Below are 26,385 nucleotides of genomic sequence, written 5' to 3'. Positions count from 1 at the left end.
GATTTGGCATGAGCCGTTCATTGTCCGTGCCCTTTCGCACCGGCGATCACTCCCTGCCCTTGCCAGCTCTTAGGATGTTACAAATGTGGCGTTGAAGGACGAAGCTGGACTGTGCAGGGGAAATTACTTTCATCATGATGGGCTTGAGTCTATCTACTATGAGTTTGCTGATGATCTTGTAGATAACAGGGCACAACGAAATAGGCCTAAATTGGGAGATATGCGAGGGGGACTGAATTTTTGGAATCAAAACCAATAGGGTAGAATTGATAGAAGCCAAGATGTCTGGATTAAGCCAAATCTGATTGACTAGATAGTTATATTAATACGTGTGCTGCACAAATGTGGGCAAAAATTACTCCTTTATTGCATGGAAATAATAAGAACCGGGAATCGAAACCAAGAATATTTGTGTCAATTTATTTTATGATATTTCCTAAGGACTATAATAATCTTATAAAATTTTAATATTCGTGTTTAGTTAAGTTAATGTTCAAGAATATTTTTCTCCACTGAAATTTTCGATGTTAGAAGTAATACATATGCTAACTCAGAATGCAGCTGTTGTTAAGTTTTATGAATTCATTTGTAAACATCAATATCAATAACACATTTAACACAAATAAATTGAAGTCAGTGATAAATGAACCCAATAATAAATACGTGAAAATTGAAAATAAAATAAAATTGGGGACGGAAAAATAAGATAAAAAACAAGAAGGGGAAAAGAAAGGAGGATGAAGAAGATAAGGACTAAAAAGGAACCATATGGAACATAGGAATAACAACGGGTCTAACCCTTCCATCCTGTTTATAACTTTTCTCCATTCCGTTCTAAGGGTGTGCGTGACAACCTTTCCGGAATCATTTTTTTTAATTATGTTCTCGGAAACAGAAATGGATAGAAAACTCATTTGGTAAAATCGATTTATTTTTTTGTTCCCAGGATGAACCAGTTTAATTTTTGTGTTGGGAAACGGAAAAATAAATAAAAAATTTCTATTTTTTTGTTCCCGGGAACAAAATGAGAAACACTAATTTCTCTCAATCACTCTCCACCACTATCAACATCATCACACCACCATCATCCCGTCACGACTACTGCCACCATTGTTGCCGCCATCGTTGTACCACCAATGTTGTTGGCACCACCACCACGACGTTGCCATCGCCACCATCACCAACACCATGCCACCGTCATCACCAACACCATGCCACCGTCATCACCGCCACCACCACTGTCACCAACCACCACCACCATCATCGCAACCACTACTGTCACCACCGTCACCGACCACCACTATCATCGCCGCAGCCATTGCTATCACCATCGTCACAAACCACCACCACTACCATAACTGCAGCCACTGCCGTCACCATCACCACCGCCACCAACTACCACCATCATTGTTACAGCCACTGCCATCACCACCATCGCCGCAATCACTGTCGTCACTACCACTACCACCATCGCCACCACTACCACCACCATGCCGCCACCACCATCGCCGCCGCCACCACCACCACACCATATGGAAATGAAAGTGATGATTCGAAAAAAGTTTATGCTTAATAGGAATTATTTTTATTATATTATTTGTTGTGTTATCAAACGCAATTCTCATTATCAGAATAAAAATAGGACATGTTATCAAACACATTTTTTTTCCTCAAAAATTGTTCCAAGGCACAGAAATAAAAAATAATTGTTTCTTTTTAGAAACAGTGCCAGAGAACAGAATGGTTGTCATGCACATCTTAAAACATACCGTCCGTCAATCTATATCTCACCGCATTAAGTCTTGTTTAACTATCTTTTCTCAGGAAAGTTTTGATATATCTCTACCTCTTTGTGTCGAGCTCTTGCTAATAATAACTTATTCTTACTGGAGCATCCAAGGGTCATCTCATTACGTGCCCAAACCACCTCAATCTATGTTTTCTCATCTTTTTAGTCACTATTACTACTCTACCTTTCGTCGAATATCTTCATTTCTTATTCTATTCATCCTTGTACAATCACAATCCACCTTAACATCCTCATTTATGCTACTCCCATTTCTATAGAATTTTCCTTTTAGTCTAAGAGGAATTTTGCGGTAACATAAGAACCCAGATGCACTCCGCAATTTCATCTATCCTGTTTTGATTGTATGATTTATATCCTTATCAATTTCACCACCTTTTTGCAAATTTTTTAGGTACCTTTTGACCAAGTAGATGCACGAGGTCTTGATCTTCATCTCTTATCAAAGAAAACTCACCTTTCATATACTCAGTCTTGCTTTGGCTTAACGTGAATCTTTTAGACTCCAAAGTACTTCTTCACAATTCAAGTTTCCTATTAACACCATCTTTGATCTCATCAATGAGTATAATATCATATGCAAAAAATATACACCATGACGCTTCCTCTTGAATGTGTTTTCTTATTTCATGAATCCATTTGTATGATTATTTATTGAAAAATGAATTATTTTGTTGCTACTATTAAGTTAAATAATTTGAACCTAAATTTTTGTATGCTATTTTATATTAATGTTAAAGAAATATATATTTACAAAAAAGAAAAAGAAATATATCATCGGTAATGATCCACGTATTAATAGTTTAAAACTCCTAAATGAAATCATAATCCTCCTAATCAAAATTGTTTTTTAGATCATTAAGAAAGAGCTTTTAAAAAGAATTTGAGTAATTTAAAATGAGTTCATAAGTTTTTCGTTTATTTTCTTAATAACAAAGTTGAGACTTCATATGTACAGATGTAATTTTAATCTAGTTATTATTCTATTATATTTTTTGAGTAAAATAAATAATTGTTTGGTTTAGAAGTGTAATAAGAAAAAAAGAAAAAAAAAAAAAACGTGCTTCAGAATTGAGAAAAAAAGAATAGAGAAGGAAAAAATATTACAAGGATGGTCGTAATTAGGGTATTGCTTAAACCCTAGGGTTTGAGATCGAAGTGAGAACTGAGAAGGGAAGGGATGAAGATAGCGGTGGAAGGGTGTATGCATGGCGATCTGGACAATGTGTACAAAACCCTTCAACATCTTGAGAAATCCCAGAACACCAAAATCGACCTCCTCCTCTGCTGCGGCGATTTTCAGGCTGTGAGGAACGAGGATGATTTGAAGAGCTTGAACGTTCCACCGCGCTATCGCTCCATGAATTCTTTCTGGAAGTACTATTCCGGCTTGGAGGTTGCCCCTTATCCCACCATCTTCATCGGTGGCAACCACGAAGCTTCCAATTACTTGTGGGAACTGTGAGTGTACTTTTTCCCTTGTTGTATTCAGCCATTGATTCATAAAAACCGAGAGAAAATGAAGGAAAGTGAGGGAAAGGAAAAAGAAAGAAAAAGCACAGAGAAATTGTCTCTGAATAAGAGAATGTTATACAGAGCTACATATGCTTGGACAGCTGTACAACTGAATAACAGATCTGAACTAACTATCTAAGTGACTGCCAGCTAGGATAATTGAAAGCTAACTGAACTAACTGAATTACTAGAACTAACTAACTAACTAACTAACATGAGTTACTCTAGGTAACAGCAGTGGTCCCATGCTGTGTATAATCTAATATTTATTAGTGTTGGATTGTGTATTCATTGAAGGTACTACGGAGGATGGGCTGCACCTAATATCTACTTCTTAGGGGTTGCTGGGGTGGTCAAGTTTGGGAATATCCGAATCGGTGGCCTGTCTGGAATTTATAATGGTCGTCACTATAAATCAGGTTGTTTATTTGTTCCTGAATTATGGGTTCATGTTTATTTGTTTTATAAGATTGTTCCGTTATGACCGGAAAGTCATGGGTTCGTGTCTAGAAAACAACCCTTTTGCTGAAATGTAAGGGTATGGCTGCGTACAATTGACCCTTACTGAAGCATCACATAGTTAGGGAGCTTTTGCAGAGTTTGCCTTTAATTATGGGTTTACATTGTCATAAGTGAAAAGAGTTTTGTATCTGAATGGGGTATTTGTGATAAGATTACAATATGATGTTAGTTAGGTCTTTCTTTGAACAGGACACTTTGAGAGGCCTCCCTATGATCAAAGCACGATCAGGTCTGTGTATCATGTTCGTGAATATGATGTTCACAAACTCATTCAAGTCGAGGAACCCATTGATATTTTTCTTTCACATGATTGGCCGCTGAGGATCACTGATTTTGGGGATTGGCAGGAGCTTGTTCGGCGCAAACATTTTTTTAAGAAAGAGGTAAGATTTATAATAATTCTTAAGTTGGTTTGTAAATAAAGTCAGAAGCTTTTAGTAATAATTATTATATGTCTGATGCATACTGGGCATTTAAATTATTATTTGAATGATTATTTGTAGAACAGTCATATATAATCACATGTATTATCTTTGTTTTTTAATTACACTGTTTGTAGCAACATAATACCTCAGCTTCTTAGCTGTTAATTTTGCCAGATAGAGGAAAAAAGGCTTGGGAGTAAAGCTGCTGCTCAGCTTCTAGAAAAATTGAAACCACGTTATTGGTTTTCTGCTCACTTACACTGCAAGTTTGCTGCTCTTGTTCAACATGGGGAAGGAGGTCCACTGACAAAATTCCTTGCACTTGATAAATGTATTGCCGGGCGAGATTTCTTACAGGTATAGATGTGCAATCATAATGTGCAGGGCTAATCTCTTGTGATAACTATTTGAGTTAGTGACAACAATCATGGCAAGTTCTGTGCCTTTAGATCGTGGAAATAGAATCAGAGGCTGGACCTTATGAGATTCAGTATGATGAAGAGTGGTTAGCAATAACACGGAGGTTCAACTCTATCTTCCCTCTGACAACCAAAGGTGCAGATTTCAGGTGTGTATACCCATGTGGAAACCCCTTAGTTAACATTTTTTTGTTCTGCCTTTTTCTTTCCCCTGCCAAAAAAAAAAAATGAACAGCCAAATAATGCTGTATGCACTTGCTGACAGAGGTGCAAATCTTGAGATGGAAGATTGTCGTGAATGGGTTAGAAGCAGGCTACAAGAGAGGGGATGTAAACCTTTTGAATTCGTTAGAACCGCTCCATGTTATGAACCTTCTCAGTCCAATTTTGGCGGTGCTTCTGCCGGTATTTCTTTGTTTCCCATTGCAAAGTCTAAATTGTATACCACTAATTAAGACTTGTTCAGCTTGTTCTCTGGTTAAAGATATTTGTGATCATGATCATTTAAGTGTTTGGGCTAATTTGCAGCTGTCTAATCCATGCGGATTTTATGTGATGCTCCCATGCATGCACATCTTAGACACATGTTATGATTAGGCACTCTAGACCATTGTGTCTTTCCATCTCGTTTCTTGTGTGCGTATGTGGACTGAAAAGTTTGTTATTTGAATTTTGTGGTACATTGATGGTACCTATTGCTAACTCACACAGACAAATCACAATCAACATCAACATCAACAACACTTTTATCTCAAACTAATTGGGGTCGGTGGTAGATGAACCCAAATGAAAGATACGAAGAGATTGAAAAAAGATAAAAATGAAATTTAAGTGCATATATATATATATATATATATATATATATAAAGAGGTAAACAATTAAAAGAAAAAGTATATTAAGGTAAACTAAAGATAGAGATATATAGGATGGCAAAAAAAGAGTAAGAAAGTAAGACAAAAAATAAAAATTGTTGAATATCATAGATACAAGAGGAAATGATAGTAGTCCTTGTTGTATTAAACTACACAACATTGGTGCTATTATATAGCAAACCAATTGAAGAATACAAAGAGACACACTCAATGTGGGACTTCTACACTATTAACACTAACACTCTTAACACTCCCCCTCAAGCTGTAGCATATAGATCATATGCTACAAGCTTGATACATAAATAATACTCCCATTAGGAACCAAAAACAACAATGCTACATCAACGAAATGAAATGACTAAGTACAACAAATCAACTGGAATGACCATCAGTCCGAAGAGCTGATAAAGAGACAGTGCTGGAATGGACATCAGAGCATGGATGGTGCCGGAATTATCATCGACAAAGACAACTGAGCTAACCAGGACATCAACATCAAGATCCCTCTCAGACATTTCATTTAACAGTTGGTGAGCAGCCGTGGTTTCCCCTTGACTATGCTACAAGCTTATTACAAGAAAGACCAAGTAACATAACATCAAAATAAATCTCCTAAATGAGAAACCAAAAATCAACAATGTGCTAAAAATGGCGTCGAAATGAACATCAACATGGAAGATGCCGGAATGATCATCGGCAAAGACAATTGTGCTGGAATGACCATCAGCAACATGGACGGTGCTCCCCCTCAAGAGGAACTTCTAAACAGTGCCGGAATGATCATCGGCAAAGACAATTGTGGTATATTAAGGTAAACTAAAGATAGAGATATATAGGATGGCAAAAAAAGAGTAAGAAAGTAAGACAAAAAATAAAAATAAAAAATAAAAAAATAAAAACAAAAAATCAAATAAAAAATAAAATAAATGTAAAAATAAAAGGGTGTGGAAAAAATAAATAAGTAAAAAAAAAAGACAGGGAAGGGGAAAAGAGATAAAGGAAAAGAAGGAAGGGGGGAGATGAAGAGGAAAAGAACTAAAAATGGACAATCTGGAACATAGGAATAACAACAAGTCTAACCCTCCACCATTTTTATAGCTTTTCTCCATTTCGTCTTAAGATGCACTGTCCGCCAATCTAAAACTCACTCCATCAAGTCTTGTTTTACTACCTTTCTCCAAGTAAGTTTCGGTCTACCTCTATCTCTGTTTTGTGTCGAGCTTTTGGTAACAAACTTTTGTTCTTTCAGGAGCATCCAAGGACCTTCTCATTACGTGCCCAAATTACAAATTAGCAAATTAGCAAGAGCTAACAGTAACAAACTACCCACACGATTCCCTGCCAATGAGACACCACGTCTCAGAAGCCACCATACCACAAATTACAGAATTCCCTACCCAACCTTGCTTCCCATTCCCTCTTTATTCCCCACTACTCCCAAATTACCCTCTTCATTCACAGTTTGCCACGTTGCGTTCTCCTTAACTAACTCTTCGTCCAACTCCGCATTCTCTTATGAGTGATCATTGCTTCCTTGGGCCTTGGCCTTGCTTCTCCTCTGATATACCTCTCCATAAGGTTCTATAGGCCCATCATACATTCATAAAGGAAGTACACCCTAATTCAAACTATAAAGATTCCTTTCAATTGAATGTCAAATTGTGAATCACATCTTAAATTAGTCGTGATTAACAATTGCTTCTTCCAAGGGAATGTCAACTTGTGAATTAACTCTTCTGCTGTATCCTTTTAACCTCTTATATTCACACCTTTTACTAATTTATTTTTCTGAATTTTTTTTAATTGTATAGTTTTAGCTTGTAGAAAAGAAAAATAGTCCGAGTTCTCTTCTAATGATGTTTGCCATAGTTTCATTGTGCCATACTGCCATGACTTATATGGTTTAAAATGTAACTGCAGAAGTGTTAATTTAATTTTTTTTATACCTTTTATTTTTTGCAGTGAATACTCGGAATCCTCAGACAGAATCTCTTTTGCAGCTTCTAGAACTTCCATATCTTCTTGATAGCAATCCTGAAGCAAAGGACTTGTCACCTTATCCTTCTCCTTCAATTCAAAGAGGTAAAGTTTACCCTTTTTAGTTTTTAATGGTCATAGATGGGAAGCCAATCCATTTTTGCATAAAATGAAAGAGATAGAGGAGAAATCTGGAGAAATAATACCTGGGGAACATAATTCAAAATCATTTTGGCACACGAGTGAATATTTTAGTCAACATTGTTAATTTCTTGTTTCTTTAAATCTCTTTCTTTCTTAGCTGGATATTTTTTGTGTGTTTGAGTTGAGCTCTCTCTTCTAGATGTCATGGATTTTATGAAATTATGACATCATCTTAAGAGAGAAATATGCCAAGCCTATAGCGAATTTGTGAGAGGAAACCAAACATCTAATTTTGTTGTAAATAAATTGGTGGCCTGATTATTGTAGGATCCTTGTGGAGAAGAGCCTCATAGGCTGGCAGCACTACAGACTACAATTACAGTCCTTGATCTACTAATTTAGCTAATCTTACTACACTCTTTCCCAGCTTGTACTTTTTTTAATTATAATTAATTATAACAAAACATAAATGAAAGATACATGTAGAATTAGAATCTATAGTTACGGGTTGAACCCCCCAAGTTAATAGGTCTCTCTTAGCTTAATAGTGTCCTTAACTGCTTGGTTTTGTTATGGGTTGTGATACCAAGGGGAAACCTTGTGGTGTTGCTTGACTACCAGTGTGGCATTTTTTTCCCTTGCCGATGTAAAGATGACTTTTTAGCATGTCTTTCCTTTGGCTTCATTGCCTTCTGCAACATAAATTGATAAGTTATCTCGCTAATTTTCCTAAACTGTGCCCTTTGAGAGATTTATTAAATTTGTGCTGCTAATTTTGAGTTGCTTTTACAACCGTATACAGCATTTAATACGAAAATTTTTAAGGGGGGGTCACTTCGAACTTGGTTGAGTTGGTGTGCTGTTGTAATTGCGAAAATTGCGTTGATAGCATTACTGATATTGTAATTATAGTTTTTATCTTCTTCCTTTTGAGGTAATCACCTACAGTATTTTGTATACATTTCTAGGCCTCGTTGGTTATGATAATGAGGACATTCCCATTGATGATGTGGATGATGATGATGAAGAAGAGCTCCCAAAAGTTGACGACGTGGAAACTGAGACTTTGAATTTGTGAATCCTCATTGCAATTAGCATACTGAAACTCGAATGATCTCATGCCGAATGCTTACACACAATATTGACACATAATGCGTATTCACTAGATTGTTGATTTTCCACCCTCTAATATTTAGTTAAGTTGTATGTATAATAACTAATGTTTTTTTTTTTAAATATAAAAGCTCTCTGGATTTTTTGACCTTTTGTCGGACCTAAGAAGAAGAAACTCTTCGAATAGGTGTTGGAGCGGCCAATCAAATGACAGATTTCTTTTTTGGAGTTACCCAACCCTAATTATCTCTTTGAGACGAGTTGGCTCCCTCCGGTATCCCCACGAGCTTCGACTCTTTGAGCCGGCTATGAGACTAATCCGGAGTGCGGAGGAACAGTGATGACTAAAGGTTCAGCCCCCTCCCCAAGAATGCATTCAGCGGGAATCGAACACATATCAAATGACAGATTTCTTGTCGCAAGCTCAGGCCACCAAAAATTAAAATAAGTGATGACCCATGATTTGCCACAATGCCACTTGCCTTATTACTGTTAAGCCCAACTGGATCTATAATTCCTGACAGCTGCTGTTCTCAACAGTCAACAGTCAACATACAACACCGTCATGAGTTGCAAATCTGTTTGATTTCTATGGATTTGCTGCTCTTTGTTGAATTAGTTCTGTGGTGCCGTTCTTCTTCCTTTGTCTATTTGATGTTCAGAGGTCAGAAGCCAGACTTATTTTGCTTTTGTATTTAAAAGCTTCGGAGGTAAGGAACTGAAAATGGGCATTGAGTGAAAATGTGAAAATATGTGGCGAGAGTTGAAGTCCCTTTGAGAATGTGTGCACAAGAAGTGGAATGGACAAAAATTTTAGAATTTTTTTTAAGTGAAAAATATTTCTGTTTTTGTACTGAATTTTTTTTGTCATACCCATAAAAGTGGATTTTATAGTGAGAAGAGAGAAAATATTTGTGTGATTTACTCACTTTTATGTGAGTATAGTAGAAATTTTTTTTTGTATAAAAATAGAAATGTTATTGCTTTTTTTTTAATAGAAATAAAATTTGAAGAAAAAAATTTATGGATGAAGTAAGAAAGATGGGAAGTGGAGAGAAAATGTTACACCGTAGAAAATATTTGTGTGGTTTACTCATTTTTTTTTTAAAGTTAAAATTTAAAACACAATAAAAATAATTTAGACATGTTCTCTAAGTTTCATTTTAAAAAAAAAAATAGTTACAATTTTTAAAATTGTTTTTACAAAATAAATCTTATCAAACGGGTAATTTTATTTTTTTGTTCCCAAAACCAAAAAATTGTTTTAAAAAATATTATTCAAACAGGGCCATCATTTTCATCATGTGTTGTCTTAATAAAAATAATAAATAATTGTATTCAAAAAGAAAAATAAATAAATAGTAAAATTAGTAAAATAAAGTGGCTTGGGTTTCACATTTATTTAATTATAGCGGTTTAGTGTATTTTTTTCGGGGGAATGGAATATCTCATGTTAAAATTCTTATGTTTCTTATGAGAATGTACTAAAAAATAAAATAAAATTTCACACGAGGATTATGTGAAATTTTGTATTTATTTCTCACTTCATTAAATTATAATTGAACTCTACCTATTTAATGTAAGTAAAAAGAGAGATAAACATAAAAATTGCATCAGTCATGCAAATTTGGTTTAAAGATTTTACTTTTGTTGCTGTGTTATTTGTCTCCATAAGGAGCCACATCAATTTATTTAGGTTTCATTAAACTTTTAAATTAAATTTTGTGTTTGTCTCCGTAAGATTTTACTTTTCTTGCTTGTATTTTTCCCTGGCCAAGTAGTTGGTTAAATTAATTTTCTTTAGAAGGGTTCATTGACCTGTTGTGTTACTTTTTTATTTTATTCATTTTAATTCTGCTCTATCTTGTAATCTGACAAAGTGTTTAATCAAATATGGAGACCCTTATAGTTGACTCTGGGTAATGAAAGCACAGAAGCAGCTCTATATAGTATTTCACTTATTCAGGCAACTTTAACAGTAAGGCTTGGCTGAAGTAATTGTTTCTATCTATTCCTAAAGTATACTATTGAAAAATTACCAGTAAGGATCTTTAAATGCATGATGAGAGAAGCATCCAGTAATAGCCAATGGGGGGCATGAGGGAAATTGCATAACCAAACCCTTCTTCTACCTACTCACTGACTTTACCCAAAAACATAAATGTAGTTTTAAATAGGCACTATTTCCTGGCCACCTTTGTTGTATCTCTTTTATGACATGTACCATTATCAAGTGAAAGACTCTGTGCACACTGCAAAACACTGCACTTGAACCCCAAAACACTAAAAAGCTTGGTTCTATGGAGACAACAAAAGTAAATCTTTCCATAGCAGTTTCTTCTCTTTTCATCTTTTCTTTTGCTGTTTCTGTTACAGCTAGCCTCTCTTTCGACTTCTATGCAGCTTCATGCCCTTCAGCTGAGTTTATCATAAGAAACACAGTTAGTTCATCCACTTCTAATGATCCTTCCATTCCTGGAAAGCTCCTTCGCTTGGTTTTCCATGATTGCTTCGTGGAGGTTAGTGTTAGATTGCTAGTCCTTGACCATATAAACAACATACTGTGTTAGAGACCATATTGCTTCAGGAAATGTGCTTTTCTTCTTGTTGAAAAAAATTGTACTAAATTCAGTTACCAACATATTTACCCTGAACCCTTTTTTGGATTGAATTTGGAGATAAACCTTTTTTTATTCTTCCTTTGGATTTTCTTTTTAATTTGTGTTATGACCTTTCCTAAGGGACTCATCTAGTTGTTCCTGGTTAGAGGCTCCTAATTAAACATTCAAACAGATATAAAAATAATTACATGGTGGAAAATTCAAATGGGCATGAAGTTGAGATGACCTCAGAGGTTGCATGCAATTGTGATGGAGTCAACATTGTGCACTCTACTCATTTTTTCAATTTCAGTATGGCTTGCAGTGAATTTCCTTGATGTAACGGATCATTTAATATGCAGGGATGTGATGCATCTTTGATGCTACAAGGGAATAATACAGAGAAAAATGATCCAGGAAATAGGTCTGTTGGAGGATTTTCAGTTATAGAATCAGCAAAAAGAGTCCTTGAGATCTTTTGCCCTGGAACCGTTTCTTGTGCAGACATAATTGCTCTAGCTGCTAGAGATGCTGTTGAAGTTGTAAGTTCTCCTTCATTGCATTTCTGATATTCTTGAATAGGTACATTGACATCTCTTTTGATATGGTTATTAACTGAAGGGCATTTGAGAAACAGGCTGGTGGACCAATGATTGAGATTCCTACTGGTAGGAGAGATGGGATGGTTTCAGCTGCTTCAAATGTCAGACCCAACATTGTGGACACCAGTTTTACAATGGATGAGATGGTTAAGCTCTTTTCCAATAAAGGATTATCCTTACTTGATCTTGTGGTCCTTTCAGGTAAAATGTTCTCTGTGTCCAAAACACAAATAGTTGCAACTTTCCTAGAGAATGATCTTAATCATTGGTTTGCTTCTTTTAAACAATAATCTTTTCTTTGATTTACATTTTAATGCTTTGTTTTCAAGTAAAATCACACATAAAGAAAGACATTCTGATCGGTACAATGAAATGAACTATAGATGTTTTGTAGATGAGAACCTTCTCATCAAATTTATTAGAATTACTACTTTGCAGCTGGCCTGCAATGTTCTAAAAACTGAACAGAAGATTGAACTAGGAAGAGTTTTGGATCATGTTTTTAATGTTTCAACCTGGACAACATATTATGAAATGGTTAGATTGGAAAGGAAATGTTTGTGTAATAGAAATGGGTCTATAGTTTACCGAAAAAAAGAAAAGAAAAAGAAATGGGTCTATATCCTTCTAGGAGTGAAGTATGTCTATGTAGTAGCGACCTTGTGAGGCAAAGGTATGAATCTAAGCTCTATGAGAGAATCATCGTAAATGGGTCTCAGATAAAGGCTAAGAATCCGGAGGAAGTGTTGGGATGGTGGCTCTAGAGGCCGTGTTTCAGCCAATGTTATTAACATCGGTCTGATCAATGACCCAGTCAACGTACTTCGTCACTGGTTGAATCGCATGACCGACTGATTATAAATAAATCTATAATTTATTTTAAAAAATTATGAATATACTCAAATAGCTGAAAAAAATAATATAAATACTAAAATTTTAATATAAAAAATAATAAATTATACATTATTGTCCAATAAAGGATCAAATAAACACATAATGCTTGTTATATTAGTGTTTCAGGTTCGGTAAACGACATCTCTAACTATCAAATCAAAATTCCCTGCATAGTGCATAATTGAAATAATATTAAGATTGTAGGTACATAACTTATGTAAGTCAATAAGTAACAAATCACTCAAATATGTCAATTATGATTTTTTTTTTGGAAAACTTTTTTTTTTTGAAATTTTTTTTTTTTAAAAACCTGGGCCGGGTCATCGGTTTTTTATCAAGATCTGCCGGGTAGCACCGGGTCGTACCAGGTCTAATATTTGACCGATCCAATGTGATAACCTGACCGGTTCACTGGGTTTCGGGTCGACCGGTCCGGTCCGGTTTTCGCAACAATGGTTTTAGCAAAGTAACAACAATGTGATTAGGTGTGTAATAGGTGCGTCTTCAATGATAGAAGAGAGGTATATATAGGTGGAGATTCTCCAATAATGACTGAAACAGGGAGCCGTAACCGTTTTTGCCCTTTTGAGTCCCACTAGATTTGAGACAAGCATTCTCTACTAGTGCATGAGGTGCGTGTGTATAGGGAATAAGATTTCATATGATGAGACAACATTTGTCTTACTTTAGGGATGCAAGAATTGATTTCTTATATGGGCCTTAGTGGTTGATCCAATAGACTGGCCAGTTCTAAATAGGAAACATGATCAATTCACGATCTAATCAGTCTGTTCGGTCCAGCTTTTATAACATTGTTGGCTTGTTTCTCATTCTAGATTTTGGATATTCAAACCTAAGGTATTTGGCATAAATATCTCAAAATGTAGTTAATTGTTAACCATTGCATAGGTTAATCTTTCTCCCTAGTTGCTTTCATATCATACTAGAAAAAACGTACTTGTTTAGTGATAGTTAAACTTAGCAGGAGCTCATACCATAGGAACCGCTCATTGCAACTCATTCAGGGATCGTTTTCAAGAAGACTCGAAGGGAAAGCTTAGGCTCATTGACAAAACCCTTGACAGTAGCTATGCTAATGAGCTTATGAAACAGTGTCCAATAGGTGCAATGCCATCTGTAACGGTGAACAATGATCCTGAAACATCTATGGTCTTCGACAATCAGTATTATCGAAATCTTCTAGACCACAAAGGGCTATTCCAGTCAGATTCTGTTTTGTTAAACAATGATGACACAAGGAAATTAGTGGAGGATTTTGCAAACGATCAACAACTTTTCTTTGAAAATTGGGGCATGTCGTTCTTGAAGCTCACCAGTGTTGGAGTAAAAACAGGTGATGAGGGTGAAATTAGACGTTCTTGTGCTGCAACTAATGCATAAGAAGAATTGTGGTGCAGTTACCAAGGTTCTCTAAACAACTTCCCTAGATTATTTTATGTCTTGTTCTCTACATCTTTCTCAATTCTTTGTTGTCCTCTGATTTGTTTTAATTTCTTTTGAAGTGGTCTAGCTTGACTAATATTGACAACTTATGACATATAATAATGGGAACTATAATATTGTATCTATAGTTTCTTAACTTTCTATTTTAAAATATTTCCAAAAAAAAAAAAACTTTCTATTTTAAAGAGGATTTCAGACATTTGAAGCTCATTGAACTTCAATGATTGTGTGGTGTATTATGGAGTGCTTGTTGCGAAGGTGGAAGCGAGGCGCTCAACTTTGATGCTTTAGTTCAACAAATTACCAACATATTATTAATTTTAGAACTGTGTTATATTTACAAACATTTTGTTTACAATCTGAATTCTGGAGTACACAATGTAGTTTGTAAACAAAATGTTTGTAAATATAACTTACCCCTTAATTTCATTAAACATCTTTTGTTTAAAGTAAGATATTTTATGCCGGTGTAAGATATTTTCTTAATCTAACATTTGTCAATGCAATTTAGGATTATTTTGTATCTAATTGCTCATCTAATTAATAAATTAGAATAGTTAGATATAAGTAAATAAATAATTAAAATTACGTATAAGATTTATTATTATTATTTTACCGGATAAATTGATCCTTTCCTTATTACAAAAAAATAAATAAAAATAAAATTGATCTTTCCCATTTTATATATATTAATGTATTAATAATGTATAAATAATTCACTGATTTATTGCACTTAAGTTAAAATACTCTAGAATACAAGAATATATCTGTCGTTGGTTTTCAAAAACTCACCATCAGGATTCAAGAGGCTTATTTGCAGGAACAAACACTTTGGTAAACCGAGCGAGTTCATAGGAATATATGAGAAGAGAAGATATAGATAATGGATTCATCAGCATTGGTATTCCGGAAAAAGCCATGTACTCCTAAAATCTATTTTCTTTTTGGATAAAATAGATGAAGAAACAAGAGGCTGAGGCTAGGTGTGTTTAAATAGAAGATTTCAATTGAGGAAATTTATTATTTTTACGGGGATTTAAAATCCTTTATCAATTTATATCATAGCCCTTACTTATAACCTTGATCGATGTCTCGTCAAGGTGAACAAACCTTGATTTTATTTTTGTATCTACACAGAAGTTAAAAAGCACAAGCAACTTATATTCTCAAAACCTATCAAAAATGGCGGAGGCAGAAACTTTTTTTAGCACATATTAAACATTAATTCCAAAAAAAAAAACATTAATTCCTAAAAACAATTAGCCAATGTCAAGGCTAGTACTGAGGAAGCTATTATTTTCATAATTCGATGTGTTATGGACTCATATAATGGGCTCATTAAGTGGTAAGCTCAACCAGAGGCAATCTAAGATACAGATTGATATTAACAAAGGATAGATATCCATCAAGGATACTAATCCTAATACGACAGCATAACAAACAGGCCTAGACCCTCATCAGAGGTACCAAAGGCTTATCCACACTACCCACAGGTAACCTCTATAAATACAAGGTAAACGCTAAAGGTACACTACGCTCTCTCTCTCTCTCTCTCTCTCTCTCTCTTTCTTATTGTTATGCTGTCACTGTGCGCGCACACACCTCATTGGCTAACGCCGTTATAGTATTCTGTGCACAGTGATCTGCTTGACTCAAGATACCTTGGAGAGGGCGCTAAATCCAAGATCGACATACCAGCCTACTGGGCTGGACATCTCTGTCTTAAGGACAGAACATTGGCGCAGATTGTGGAGAACTTCGTCTTGGAGTTTGAAGTTCCCATCAATCTGACAAAGGATGGCAATCCAGACAAGGAGCAGTAGCCAACAACTACCCCAAAACCAGAACCAACCGCTGGATCCAGTCCTGGAGGAGGTAAATCAGCCTCAGAACCAGATCGGAAACAACGTGGATTATGACCATGTCTAGGTCGAGGACGACATCTCAGACACCGCGTCTACTCCAGCGCGTCGAGATAGGGGGCAGAGGCAAACATGGCTCCAATAAGAAACAATCCTTCCCAGCATCCAGGGGATCTTGCTGCGCGTATTGCTCAATCGGCCGATCCGGATACTCGGTTGGCTAATAATGCATTCGCTGCGATCATGGAACGAATCGCAGAATTGGAAACTCGCAATAACCTGCAACGATAGCAGGATTTTCGGGCAATACGGGAGGAAAATAACAGGAGAATGCGAGACCTGGAGCAACGCTTAACACAGCTGACTGGACCAGGAGCAACAGAAGTTGGAGGCCAACCTGCCAATGGCCGAGAAGGAGCTCGGAACCTAGTTCTACTGAACCGGATTCCCCATGTAGAAAGTCATGAAAGGCCCAACCTTGTGAACGCAGCAAACCCGAACCAGGGAAACCAGGCAACTGATGGCCATAATGCTCAAAACCATCAGGCACAAGCTAACGGCCAGGAGGACCGGGTTAGGACTCATCCTGACCAGAATGCTCAAAACATCCGAGGACGAGTGGAAGCCGGCGGATACAAAAGGAAATACAGCAGGGGGCAGTATAACAACATCCCATTTACTGGGGAGATTTGAACACACATTTCCCTGAGGACTTCGATTCGGCACGACTGCCGAAGTATGATGGGAGTCAGGACCCACAGGTCCACATTGACGCTTTCGATACAGACATATATATCCGAGGCATAGACGAGCCTCTCATATCTCGAATATTTTCCATAACCCTGACTGGGGCTGCGTATGCATAGTTCTCCACCTTACCTGCCAACTCTATTGGGTCTTTTGAGGAATTCGAAGGAAAGTTCCTCTTAAACTTTGCGATAAGAAAAAAACATCCGAAGTCCGAGTTTTCACTTGGGAAGATACGCCAATAACCCGGAGAAACCCTCCAAGGATATCTCAATCGATTCAAGGATGTCGCGTTGCAGGTACCGGGATTGCAAGAAAACGTCCACGTGCATCTCATTGTGTCCGGCTTGGACGGTGCATCCAGGTTGGCCAAGTCAGTCTATAAAGACCCAGTGAAGACATTGGAGGAGTTCAGAACCCGTTCGAAGAAATACCTCGAACTCGAGCAGATGGAGATTGCAAATGCACAACCCGAAGAGGGTAAGAGAAATAGCCCGCGAAGGAGAAGTCCGGTCTTGAAGGGAAAAGAACGAGTTGACAATAAGAAGAAAGATCCTAGGGCTAGAATCTTAGATACTAGAGATCGAGTTGGAAGGTTCAACAGGTACACGCCATTGAATGCATCACGCTCTCAAATCTGGAAAGAGGTGGCAATGATGGAAATGAAGAAGGTGGAACGACCCCGTCCCATATTCGATAGAGGAGGTTTGGACAAATCGAAATACTGTGCATTCCATGACGGACCAGGACATACTACTAATCAATGCTGGGACCTCCGAGATGCGGTGGAGAAATTTGTTCGAGATGGAAGGTTACGTCAATACGTGATAAAAACCCAAGGTTCCAGAAACAACAAAAAGAAGTTGGGAAACAGAAATTGGAGCAAAAGCCCCGTTCCTGAAAAGAAAAACAAACAGGAAAGGAATCAGAAAAATGATCCCAATTATGATGAATTCTCAGAAGTGGAATTTGATTGTAATGTAATTAGTGGAGCCCTGGGGGGGGGGGGAGGAGGAGATACTGTAAGTGCTAGAAGAAAATACCTGAAAGAGGTACTCTCCATTCGAGATCATCCCAAGTTCAAAGAAGACCCAACCAAGCCAGACCCTCATCTTTTGTACTTTACCAAAGAGGACATGTGCGGCGTGTTACTGGGTCATGTTGATGGACTGGTCATTGCTGGGACCCTAGCGAATTGCCGGGTTCGGAAGATTTTCGTGGATGTAGGGAGTTATGCCGACATCATACTCTGGGACACTTTAAAAAAGATGAACCTGGATGAGGAGGACTTCAAACCTTTCAAAATGACGCTGATAGCCTTTAATGGAGAGCATACATCTCCTAAAGGCTACATTGATCTCATATTAACCTTGGGAACAAAGGCAGCGTTCAGATCAGAACGAGTTAGGTTCATAGTGGCCGATTTCCCTTCAGAATATAATATAATCCTAGGAAGACCGACCATACATCAATGGGACATGCTGGTTTCTACAAAACACCAGAAGATAAAAATGGTGAGCAATAAGAATGAAATAATCACTGTTTGTGGAGATCAGAAGGAATCTAGGGGCTGTTACTTTGATACCGTCAAAGAAAATGAAGGGGGACGTTCGAGCCCACCTCGAATTCACCCAGGGGATAAAACCGGTAAGAATGTAACTCCTCAACACTCAAGGAAGCCGGTCAACATGGTTGAACTCGACATCAGAGAAGAAATAATGCTGAGACCCGAACCTGATGGAGAGCTAGAAGATCTCACACTGGGGAAAGAGCCTGGTCAATTTACCTGAATTGGTAAGACCGTTGATCCTCAAATTAAACAAGTATTGGCTGACTTCCTCAAAAGCAACACAGATGTGTTTGCTTGGAATTCGTCTGAGATCCCAGGCATCGACCCCGCTTTCTGCTGCCATAAGCTGGCAGTTTATCCGGGATCCACGCCCGTTTCCTAGAAGAAAAGAAAGCTGGAGCCAAAAAGGAAGCAAGTTCTGCAAGAACACGTCAAGGAGCTTTTGGATGCCGGGTTAATTCGGGAGATACAGTACACGACATGGCTTGCAAATATGGTGATGGTGAAAAAACCGAATGGGAAATGGAGAATCTGTACTGATTACACAGACTTAAATAATCAGATGCCTATTCGGGATACAATCAGATCCCAATGTACCCGACGGATCAAGAAAAGACCGCCTTTATTGCTGAAAAGGCCAATTATTGCTACAATGTGATGCCATTTGGGCTTAAAAATTCAGGGGCAACCTATCAGAGGATGATGAATAAAGCCTTTGAAAGCTGGGCAAGAATATAGAAGTATACATTGACGATATGATTGTAAAGTCGTTTGATTTGACGAAGCATGTCCAGGATCTCGAGCAGACATTTCAAAAGCTCAAGAAGTACCGCATCCGTCTCAACCCAGTAAAATGTGCGTTTGGGGTACCAGCTGGGAAATTTTTGGGTTTCATGCTAACCCATAGAGGAATTGAAGCGAACCCTAAAAAATGCAAGGCAGTACTTGATATGAAAGTACCGCAAAACAAAAAGAAAATTCAGCCATTAACCGGTCGATTAGCTGCCCTAACCCGATTTCTGCCGAAGTCTGCTGAAAATGCCCTTCCATTCTTTAAACTATTAAAGAAGGAGGCAATTGAAGGATGGAACCTGGCGTGCCAAGCTGCGTTCGAGAAAGTCAAGAAATGCTTAGCAACTCCGCCAGTGCTCTCAAAGCCAAATCTAAGAGACATTCTAATCCTGTATCTGGCAGTGGGGGAGGAAACAATAAGTGTTGTGCTGATCAAAGAGACTAGCGAAGGCCAAGAACCGATTTACTTCATCAGTAGAGCCTTACAAGGTGCGGAGGTCAGGTATCAAAAACTAGAAAAAGTGGCTTTCGCGTTGCTGATCGCGGCCAGAAGATTGCAGCCATATTTTCAAGGACACCAAATAATAGTTAGGACTAATCAGCCCATACGGTAGGTCTTGCACAAGCCGGACTTGGCAGGAAGAATGGCCAATTGGGCGATTGAACTTAGTGAGTATAACATAGCATATGAAAGTCGGAAGGCCATCAAGTCACAAGCTTTGGCCGAATTTGTAATGGAGCTGACGCCATTAAACCCGGAACATGAGGAGTCCGGGGGTGCATGGAAGGTCTACGTGGATGGATCCTCCAACAATAAAGGAAGTGGAGCTGGGATCATACTAGAAAACCCAGAAGGAGTAACAATTGAACACTCCTTGAACTTGGGATTCCCAACTTCAAATAATCAAGCTGAATATGAAGCTCTGATAGCCGGGTTGATGCAGGCTAAAGAGCATAGAGCTAGAAAAGTTCAAATCTTCAGTGACTCACAGCTGGTAACTTCGCAGATAGAGGGAAAGTACCAGGCTAAAGGTCCTTTGCTAATGAAATACCTGAGTAAAGTTCAGGAAATGATGGCCGATTTTAATGAGGTGCAGGTCACTCACATCCCTCGAGGGGAGAATAGTCGAGCTGACATCTTGTCAAGTTGGCAAGCACCAAAAGTCCAGGTAACCACAGAACTGTGGTCCAACAAAACATAACAATGCCGAGTTGTATGATGCTAATAACCTCGGCACAAGCCTGGAGGAAACCCATAATAGATTACCTGGAAAAAGGAATGTTACCAGAAGAACGTTTGGAATCTAGAAAGCTGGTCCGAGATGCGACACATTATACGATTGTGCAAGGTCAGCTATTTAGAAAGGGTTTGCACGTACCCATGCAGAAATGCTTGAACTCGGAAGAGGCAAAATATGTTCTGGCCGAGATACATAAAGGAATCAATGGTCAACACATGGGAGGCAAAGCTTTGGATAAAAAGGCTCTTCGAGCCGGTTACTACTGGCCGACTATGCAAGCAGACTCTAAAGAACATGTTAAGAGATGAGACAGCTGCCAGAAGCATGCCAAGCTAGTTCTTTCCCCACCTGAAGAGCTGAAATATGTCTCGGCACCATGGCCCTTCTTTAAATAGGGAATGGACCTGCTAGGACCTTTCAAAACAGCTGAAGGACAATTAAAATGGTTGATCATAGCAGTAGATTACTTTACGAAGTGGATAGAAGCGGAGCCAGTGATGACAATTACTTCGGCTAGAGTGCAAAGGTTCTTCGAACGGAACATAATATCCAGATTCGGAATACCAGGTGAAGTGATCACTGATAATGGAACACAATTTGCTGACAAAAGATTCCAACAATTGATGAAAGACTTGCAAGTCAGACATCGTTTTGCATCTGTAGAACACCCACAGTCAAATGGACAAGTCGAAGCAGCAAACAAGGTAATTGTGGAAGGCCTTAAAAAATGCATGTTTAATGCAGGAAAAAGATGGGTTCCGCAACTCTACTATGTCCTCTGGGGATACAGAACAACTACCCAAACTGCAACAGGGGAAACCCCTTTTCGACTAACGTATGGCTGCGAAGCTATGATACCAGTAGAAATCGGAGAACCTTCTTGGAGGAAGATAAATAGCAGCGAGCACGGCGAGCAGCAAAACAATAATTTACTCACTGCCGAATTAGACCTTGCTGACAAAGTTCGGGTTGCAGCCCATTGCCGGGATGTGACAGCCAAGCGACACATGGCAGTCCGGTACAACAAAAAAGTGAGGCCAAGAATCTTTGAAAAGAATGATCTGGTACTCAGATAAGCGGATGTCGGAAATAAAAACGCCAAAGATGAAAAGCTAGCTGCAAATTGGGAAGGACCTTACCAAGTTAGAGAAAAACCTCAGAAAATGAGCTTATATCTTGGAGACAGCCGAAGGCAAAGAAGTAAAGCGGACCTGGAATGCAGATAAGCTGAAGACATACTACAGCTAAATCTGCACTCCACCGCTTCAATATTTAAAATATGCAATTTGATTTAAGTTCTTTCCTCTATTAGGGATTTGACTAAAGCCGAATATGCCGGCAAATTCATGTGGACAACAATTTGATTTCAATAAATGAGGAATGTTTCTTTTCTTTTAAAGATTTGTCTTTATCTTATTTTGATGCATCAATTCGACATCCAAGGTACAAGCGCAATGTGTCATAACGACTCTGATCAAGTCAAAATGCTCCTTATTTCGGTTTATGAGCCAAAAGGGACATATGACTGCATTGTCTTTACCTTAGATAAAAGTGAATTAAAAATTCAGACTATACAGACTTATCAAAATAGTTAAGTCCCAATAAACATACGTCATCGAGAATGACATAAAGCGGAATCCGTACAATGCTTTGACCTCGGCCAGGTCATGAGTAAAGAACTCGTATGATGCACGAGTTTAGTAAACTATTTTGAGTTGATAGCTTACGCTAATAAGCGGCTATCAACTTGGATAAGACTTCTTACATAACTTGGAAAAAACTGAGTTTTGAAAGGAAAGTTATCCCGAGTTATGATCCGAGTAGTATACTGAGGGGAAACTCTGATAAGGGTTAATGTATACGCAAAAAAGACTAAGTTGTACGCTTTAATAATGCAAACACGAAGCTAGCCTTTTAACAAAGCAAATGCAACTCAGCAGCGACATACCGGTTTATGCAAATTCGAATACCTAGATAAATGCATCTATGGTCAAAACACAATATGCGACGAAAAAAGCAATGCTTGAAGAGTAAAATTCAAACCGGAGTAAAACTGGCAATATTCAGGATAAATCAAAAAGGGGCCCAAAGGCCCCAACAAAATACATCTCCAACCGGCATTCCGGCCCTTCATTTTGTCTTGCTGGCAGGAGGATCTTCCAGTACCATAACCTCCTTGCCAGATTGATTGGCCGACTCAACTACCTTTTTAGGTTGGTTAGTTGCCTCGTCACCATCCTCAACGGTAGCAACTTTTTCGAATTGTGAAGCCGAAACACGGGAAGGAGATGCGGCAGCTGGAGAAATGATTCGACCATCAACAACATATGCACGAGGGCTTAAGCCAACCACATTCAAAAGAAAATCTGGGTTCAGAACTTGCAGTTGGCTTAATGCATTGTAGAAGGAACCAGTGATGGACTTTTCAAGTTCACCTCGGTAGAGTTGAGTTTCGTCCCGAGCCTCCCTCAACTGGGCCTTGGTTTCCTTCAACTTGCCCTGCACTGCCTTCATATCCCCCTCCGCATTCTCATACGTGATTTTGAAATCACTCAAACTCTTACTGTTGCAGGCATGGATATACTGGAGCTTATCATGATCACGTTGAAGTTGGGTCAAGGATTCCTGTGCTTTGCCCAAGTCAGACGAACTTTGGGTATATTTTTCCTTCAGCGATGACAAATCTTCTTTCACCTTAATCAACTCGGCAACAGTCTTTGCTTTTTCCTCCTGAGAGGCAGCAACCTCATCAAGGGAACGAAGATACTTACGCTTCAACGAACACAATTATCTCATTAACCCAGACATCTTCAGGTCACCGAGCTCTAGATCATCCAGCACCTTAATTTCCTCAGATGTGAAAGGGTTTGCATTGGAGAATGACTCAGGCGGACAAACTGCCTCTCGAATAACATCAGACAACCCGAACTGACATACGATATGCTTGGCCAAACTGGAAGACGAAGGAGGAGGAGGGGCCTTCATCACTTGCCGAGGAGAGGAGGGGGTAACATTTTTGGCGGGGATCTCCTTGCCTTTGTTCCTAACTTGTCTTTTCTCTGTCACCTTGGCTTTTGTTTTGTCGACAGCATCCTTTTTCGGATTCAGCTCTGACGCCTTCCTCTTTTTCTCCAATCCATTGGAACTATCCTTTTGCGACAACCCGGACGGAGACTCTTTCCTTCCCTTGGCCAACGCGGCCAACCAGCTGGGAGGAGTGTTTGGTTGCTTTTCCATTTGAGGAAATGCAAAACAAAATAATGAAATCAGTTGTTAAGCACAATACAAAGCACTTCAATATAACAATCACACATACTCAATTTGGCATCAAGCTCCTCTTGAGACTTATAAATGAGAGATGCAACGCTAGCATGCTGATGCGTCTGAAGGTATGTACCGATGGCGATCACGGTATTAATATCATTGGAGTCTAACTGAGATTCTTTAAAGCAGTAGCTTGAAGGAGAAAATTGGAAATGATCGGATGACCAACATAAGGGAAATTTTCCCTCTACGTCCTTGGTACCAGAGTTTTGGAGAAACCATAACTCCTTACTGGGATGCACGCAAACCTTAAAGAACTTGTTTTTAAAACCTTTAAAAGACTCAGTGTAGACCTTAAAGAGTCTACGACCAGGGACACCTCTGATAGTAATCCAACCTTTCCGTTCTGGCAGTTCGCGACCAGTTCGACAAGAGATAACTTGAAAGAAGAAAAAGAAAACCATAACAGAAGGATGAAGAACAAGAGAGGCACAAAACCGCTCGAATGCCTTAACGAAACCCCTCCCGTTGGGATGGAGTTGTGTAGGGCATATGTGAAGATGATTGAGTATCTCTGTTTGAAACTCAGTTAAGGGAAATCGGAGTCCGAGTTGAGTAAAGAAATCTCGGTAGAAGAAAAAGAAGCAAGGACCCTCTTCAGTTCCGCCTAAACATACAGATTCGTCTTCTTCGGGAGTTACGATGTCAAAAATTTCAACCAACCCGACAGAAAGCCCAACCACGTCCTCCGAAGAAAGCTCGGACGTGGTATTCAAAATCTCATGAGTCACCCAGGGAAACTGGGATATCAATGAGGCAGGCGGAGACCCAGAATGCGACTCAGCAGAACCAGATTCCTCTACTACCTCTTGAGGGGGGGAAGCCATAAATGCCTAGAAAAACAAAAAAGTTTAAATCAGAAGGAAAGAATGGGCATACCTGCATCAAAAATGCTACTAGATGACGAGTCACTAGAAGATGAAGAGCTCGGCACGTCAGAAATAGTAATCGGATCATTTGCCTCACCAGATGTCGACATCGATCCAACAAAAATCCCATGCCGGCAACTCTCCAAAGTGGACTCGGCCAACGAGTCACATCCTTGCTCGACAAGCTTAGCACTCAGATAGACGCAAGAATAACATGGGGCACCTCCTAAGACAGAGGAATGATGAGGGAAAGCACAGATGTTGGAACGCGAAGCCGAAGTGGTCATGGGCTGGCAAGAAAGCACAGCTCCGGGTTGAGAAGACGGAAGTAAAGGACTATTTTTTATGAGACCCTTATCCCGGGAAGAGCAACCTCTACCCCGGGGAGGTCCTAACTCCCTATTCGATACCCTGGCCCTTCTCCGAGATCTACCACCACGGCAGCCTCGAAGCATAGCTTCCCGCTCTTCTTCTTCGGTCCTGGGAATCCCCCAAAGCCAAAAACGAGCACGAGGAGGAATCTTTTTGAAAAAATCAGGATCTTCATCCCTCTTCCCTTTAAAACACAGAGCTGAAGAAAAAGAGTTTTTCCCCCTCATTTGGTCAAAAAATTGAAAAACGCTAAATGTCAAATAACAAAGGGAAGAGAAGGAGGAACACAAGGTGATTACCACCAGCACGATAGGAGGGAACACACAAGTTCTGAAAGATGCAAACTATGGAAGTTTTTCATAGGTTCTGGAGAAATAACAAAAAATCGACGAAGGAAAATATGCAACTTCAAATTTAAAAAATATACTGGCCAACAAATGTTCAAATGCAGAATCACAAAACAGAAGCAACAAAAGAGTGAAGATGTGTGAAATACCTGTTGAAAGAAGGATGAAAGACTGAGATTGAAATGCTGGGAGTAAGCGAAATGAGGTTGATGCACAATGCTCAGAAGGCAAACGAAAACATATAAGGGGAAACAGAGGCTTATATAGCCATGACTAGTGACCATTGGGGTTGTGAATTGCAACGGGCAAGGCTATTTAGGTCTTTCCGCTCGCCAAATCATAACTGCCACAATCGTGGGTGGAAACCGCAGTTATCATGCGCGGAAACCATAGCACGGAGAAAGCCAAGGGGCAAGGGCATTAATGCCAATTTACCAAAAAAAGCAATGATTAGACAACTGAAACAATGCTGCAATAAATGTGCACCAAACGCAGCGACGACACAAAACGACTGCAGCACGCTAAAGCACGCGGGCTGTACCACGTGGCAGAATGAAATGAGCGTAATTCCAAACCAACAGATAAGACAAGATATATACTCATACAGCTGTTAACCGGGTTAAGCGTTGACACTTGGGGCAACACAATAGTCGACTCACGACTACCAAAGCGCATCTTCTACCCGGCTACCCCATGAAAGACTCGACGGGTTCATGCACAACCCGTCAACCAAACAAATAGGCATAAAGACATAATCCGAGATAAGGTATAACGCTTGAGGCAACCCGCCGGTGAGATTCGAACAACTTAAGCGTATTCCAAACTCGGAGTAGGAACATGGTTGATGCTCAACCAGCAAAGCAGTGCAACGAGAGAAAATGGCGGTGAACACGACATAAACAAAGA

The 26,385-nt window shown here is 38.8% G+C and overlaps 3 protein-coding genes across 3 annotated transcripts; all 3 read left to right on the top strand.

Moving 5' to 3' along the window:
- Nucleotides 1-2,902: 2,902 nt before the first annotated feature.
- On the top strand, nucleotides 2,903-9,683 carry LOC133317845 (lariat debranching enzyme). The gene is made up of 8 exons (XM_061519725.1): nucleotides 2,903-3,268; nucleotides 3,620-3,741; nucleotides 4,034-4,227; nucleotides 4,444-4,626; nucleotides 4,719-4,837; nucleotides 4,954-5,093; nucleotides 7,524-7,643; nucleotides 8,651-9,683. The coding sequence occupies exons 1-8, from the start codon at nucleotides 2,988-2,990 to the stop codon at nucleotides 8,758-8,760; spliced, it is 1,269 nt and encodes a 422-aa protein (XP_061375709.1). The 5' UTR covers nucleotides 2,903-2,987; the 3' UTR covers nucleotides 8,761-9,683.
- A 1,412-nt stretch (nucleotides 9,684-11,095) lies between these two features.
- LOC133317847 (peroxidase 46-like) lies at nucleotides 11,096-14,292 on the top strand. The gene is made up of 4 exons (XM_061519727.1): nucleotides 11,096-11,314; nucleotides 11,758-11,937; nucleotides 12,033-12,198; nucleotides 13,877-14,292. The coding sequence occupies exons 1-4, from the start codon at nucleotides 11,096-11,098 to the stop codon at nucleotides 14,290-14,292; spliced, it is 981 nt and encodes a 326-aa protein (XP_061375711.1).
- Nucleotides 14,293-17,413: 3,121 nt separating this feature from the next.
- Nucleotides 17,414-18,754, top strand: LOC133317846 (uncharacterized). Its single transcript, XM_061519726.1, has one exon. It carries the CDS (start codon nucleotides 17,414-17,416, stop codon nucleotides 18,752-18,754), a length of 1,341 nt encoding a protein of 446 aa, XP_061375710.1.
- The last annotated feature ends 7,631 nt before the right edge of the window (nucleotides 18,755-26,385 follow it).

This window comes from Gastrolobium bilobum, unplaced genomic scaffold (assembly GCF_033153095.1).
Source record: "Gastrolobium bilobum isolate Gb01-03AN ecotype WA unplaced genomic scaffold, APGP_CSIRO_Gbil_v1 utg37883, whole genome shotgun sequence".
In the NCBI taxonomy this organism is placed as follows: domain Eukaryota; kingdom Viridiplantae; phylum Streptophyta; class Magnoliopsida; order Fabales; family Fabaceae; genus Gastrolobium; species Gastrolobium bilobum.
The sequence above is the reverse complement of the archived record's forward strand: the minus strand, read 5'-3'. Positions and strand labels throughout refer to the sequence as shown.

Excerpts from the sequence above, each read along its gene's own strand:
- LOC133317845 (XM_061519725.1), top strand. The coding sequence starts at position 2,988 with ATGAAGATAGCGGTGGAAGGGTGTATGCATGGCGATCTGGACAATGTG. Across the intron at positions 4,228-4,443 it reads AACATTTTTTTAAGAAAGAG|ATAGAGGAAAAAAGGCTTGG; the intron begins GTAAGATTTATA and ends TAATTTTGCCAG. Across the intron at positions 4,627-4,718 it reads CCGGGCGAGATTTCTTACAG|ATCGTGGAAATAGAATCAGA; the intron begins GTATAGATGTGC and ends CTGTGCCTTTAG.
- LOC133317847 (XM_061519727.1), top strand. The coding sequence starts at position 11,096 with ATGGAGACAACAAAAGTAAATCTTTCCATAGCAGTTTCTTCTCTTTTC. Across the intron at positions 11,315-11,757 it reads TCCATGATTGCTTCGTGGAG|GGATGTGATGCATCTTTGAT; the intron begins GTTAGTGTTAGA and ends TTTAATATGCAG. Across the intron at positions 11,938-12,032 it reads CTAGAGATGCTGTTGAAGTT|GCTGGTGGACCAATGATTGA; the intron begins GTAAGTTCTCCT and ends TTTGAGAAACAG.
- LOC133317846 (XM_061519726.1), top strand. The coding sequence starts at position 17,414 with ATGGAGATTGCAAATGCACAACCCGAAGAGGGTAAGAGAAATAGCCCG.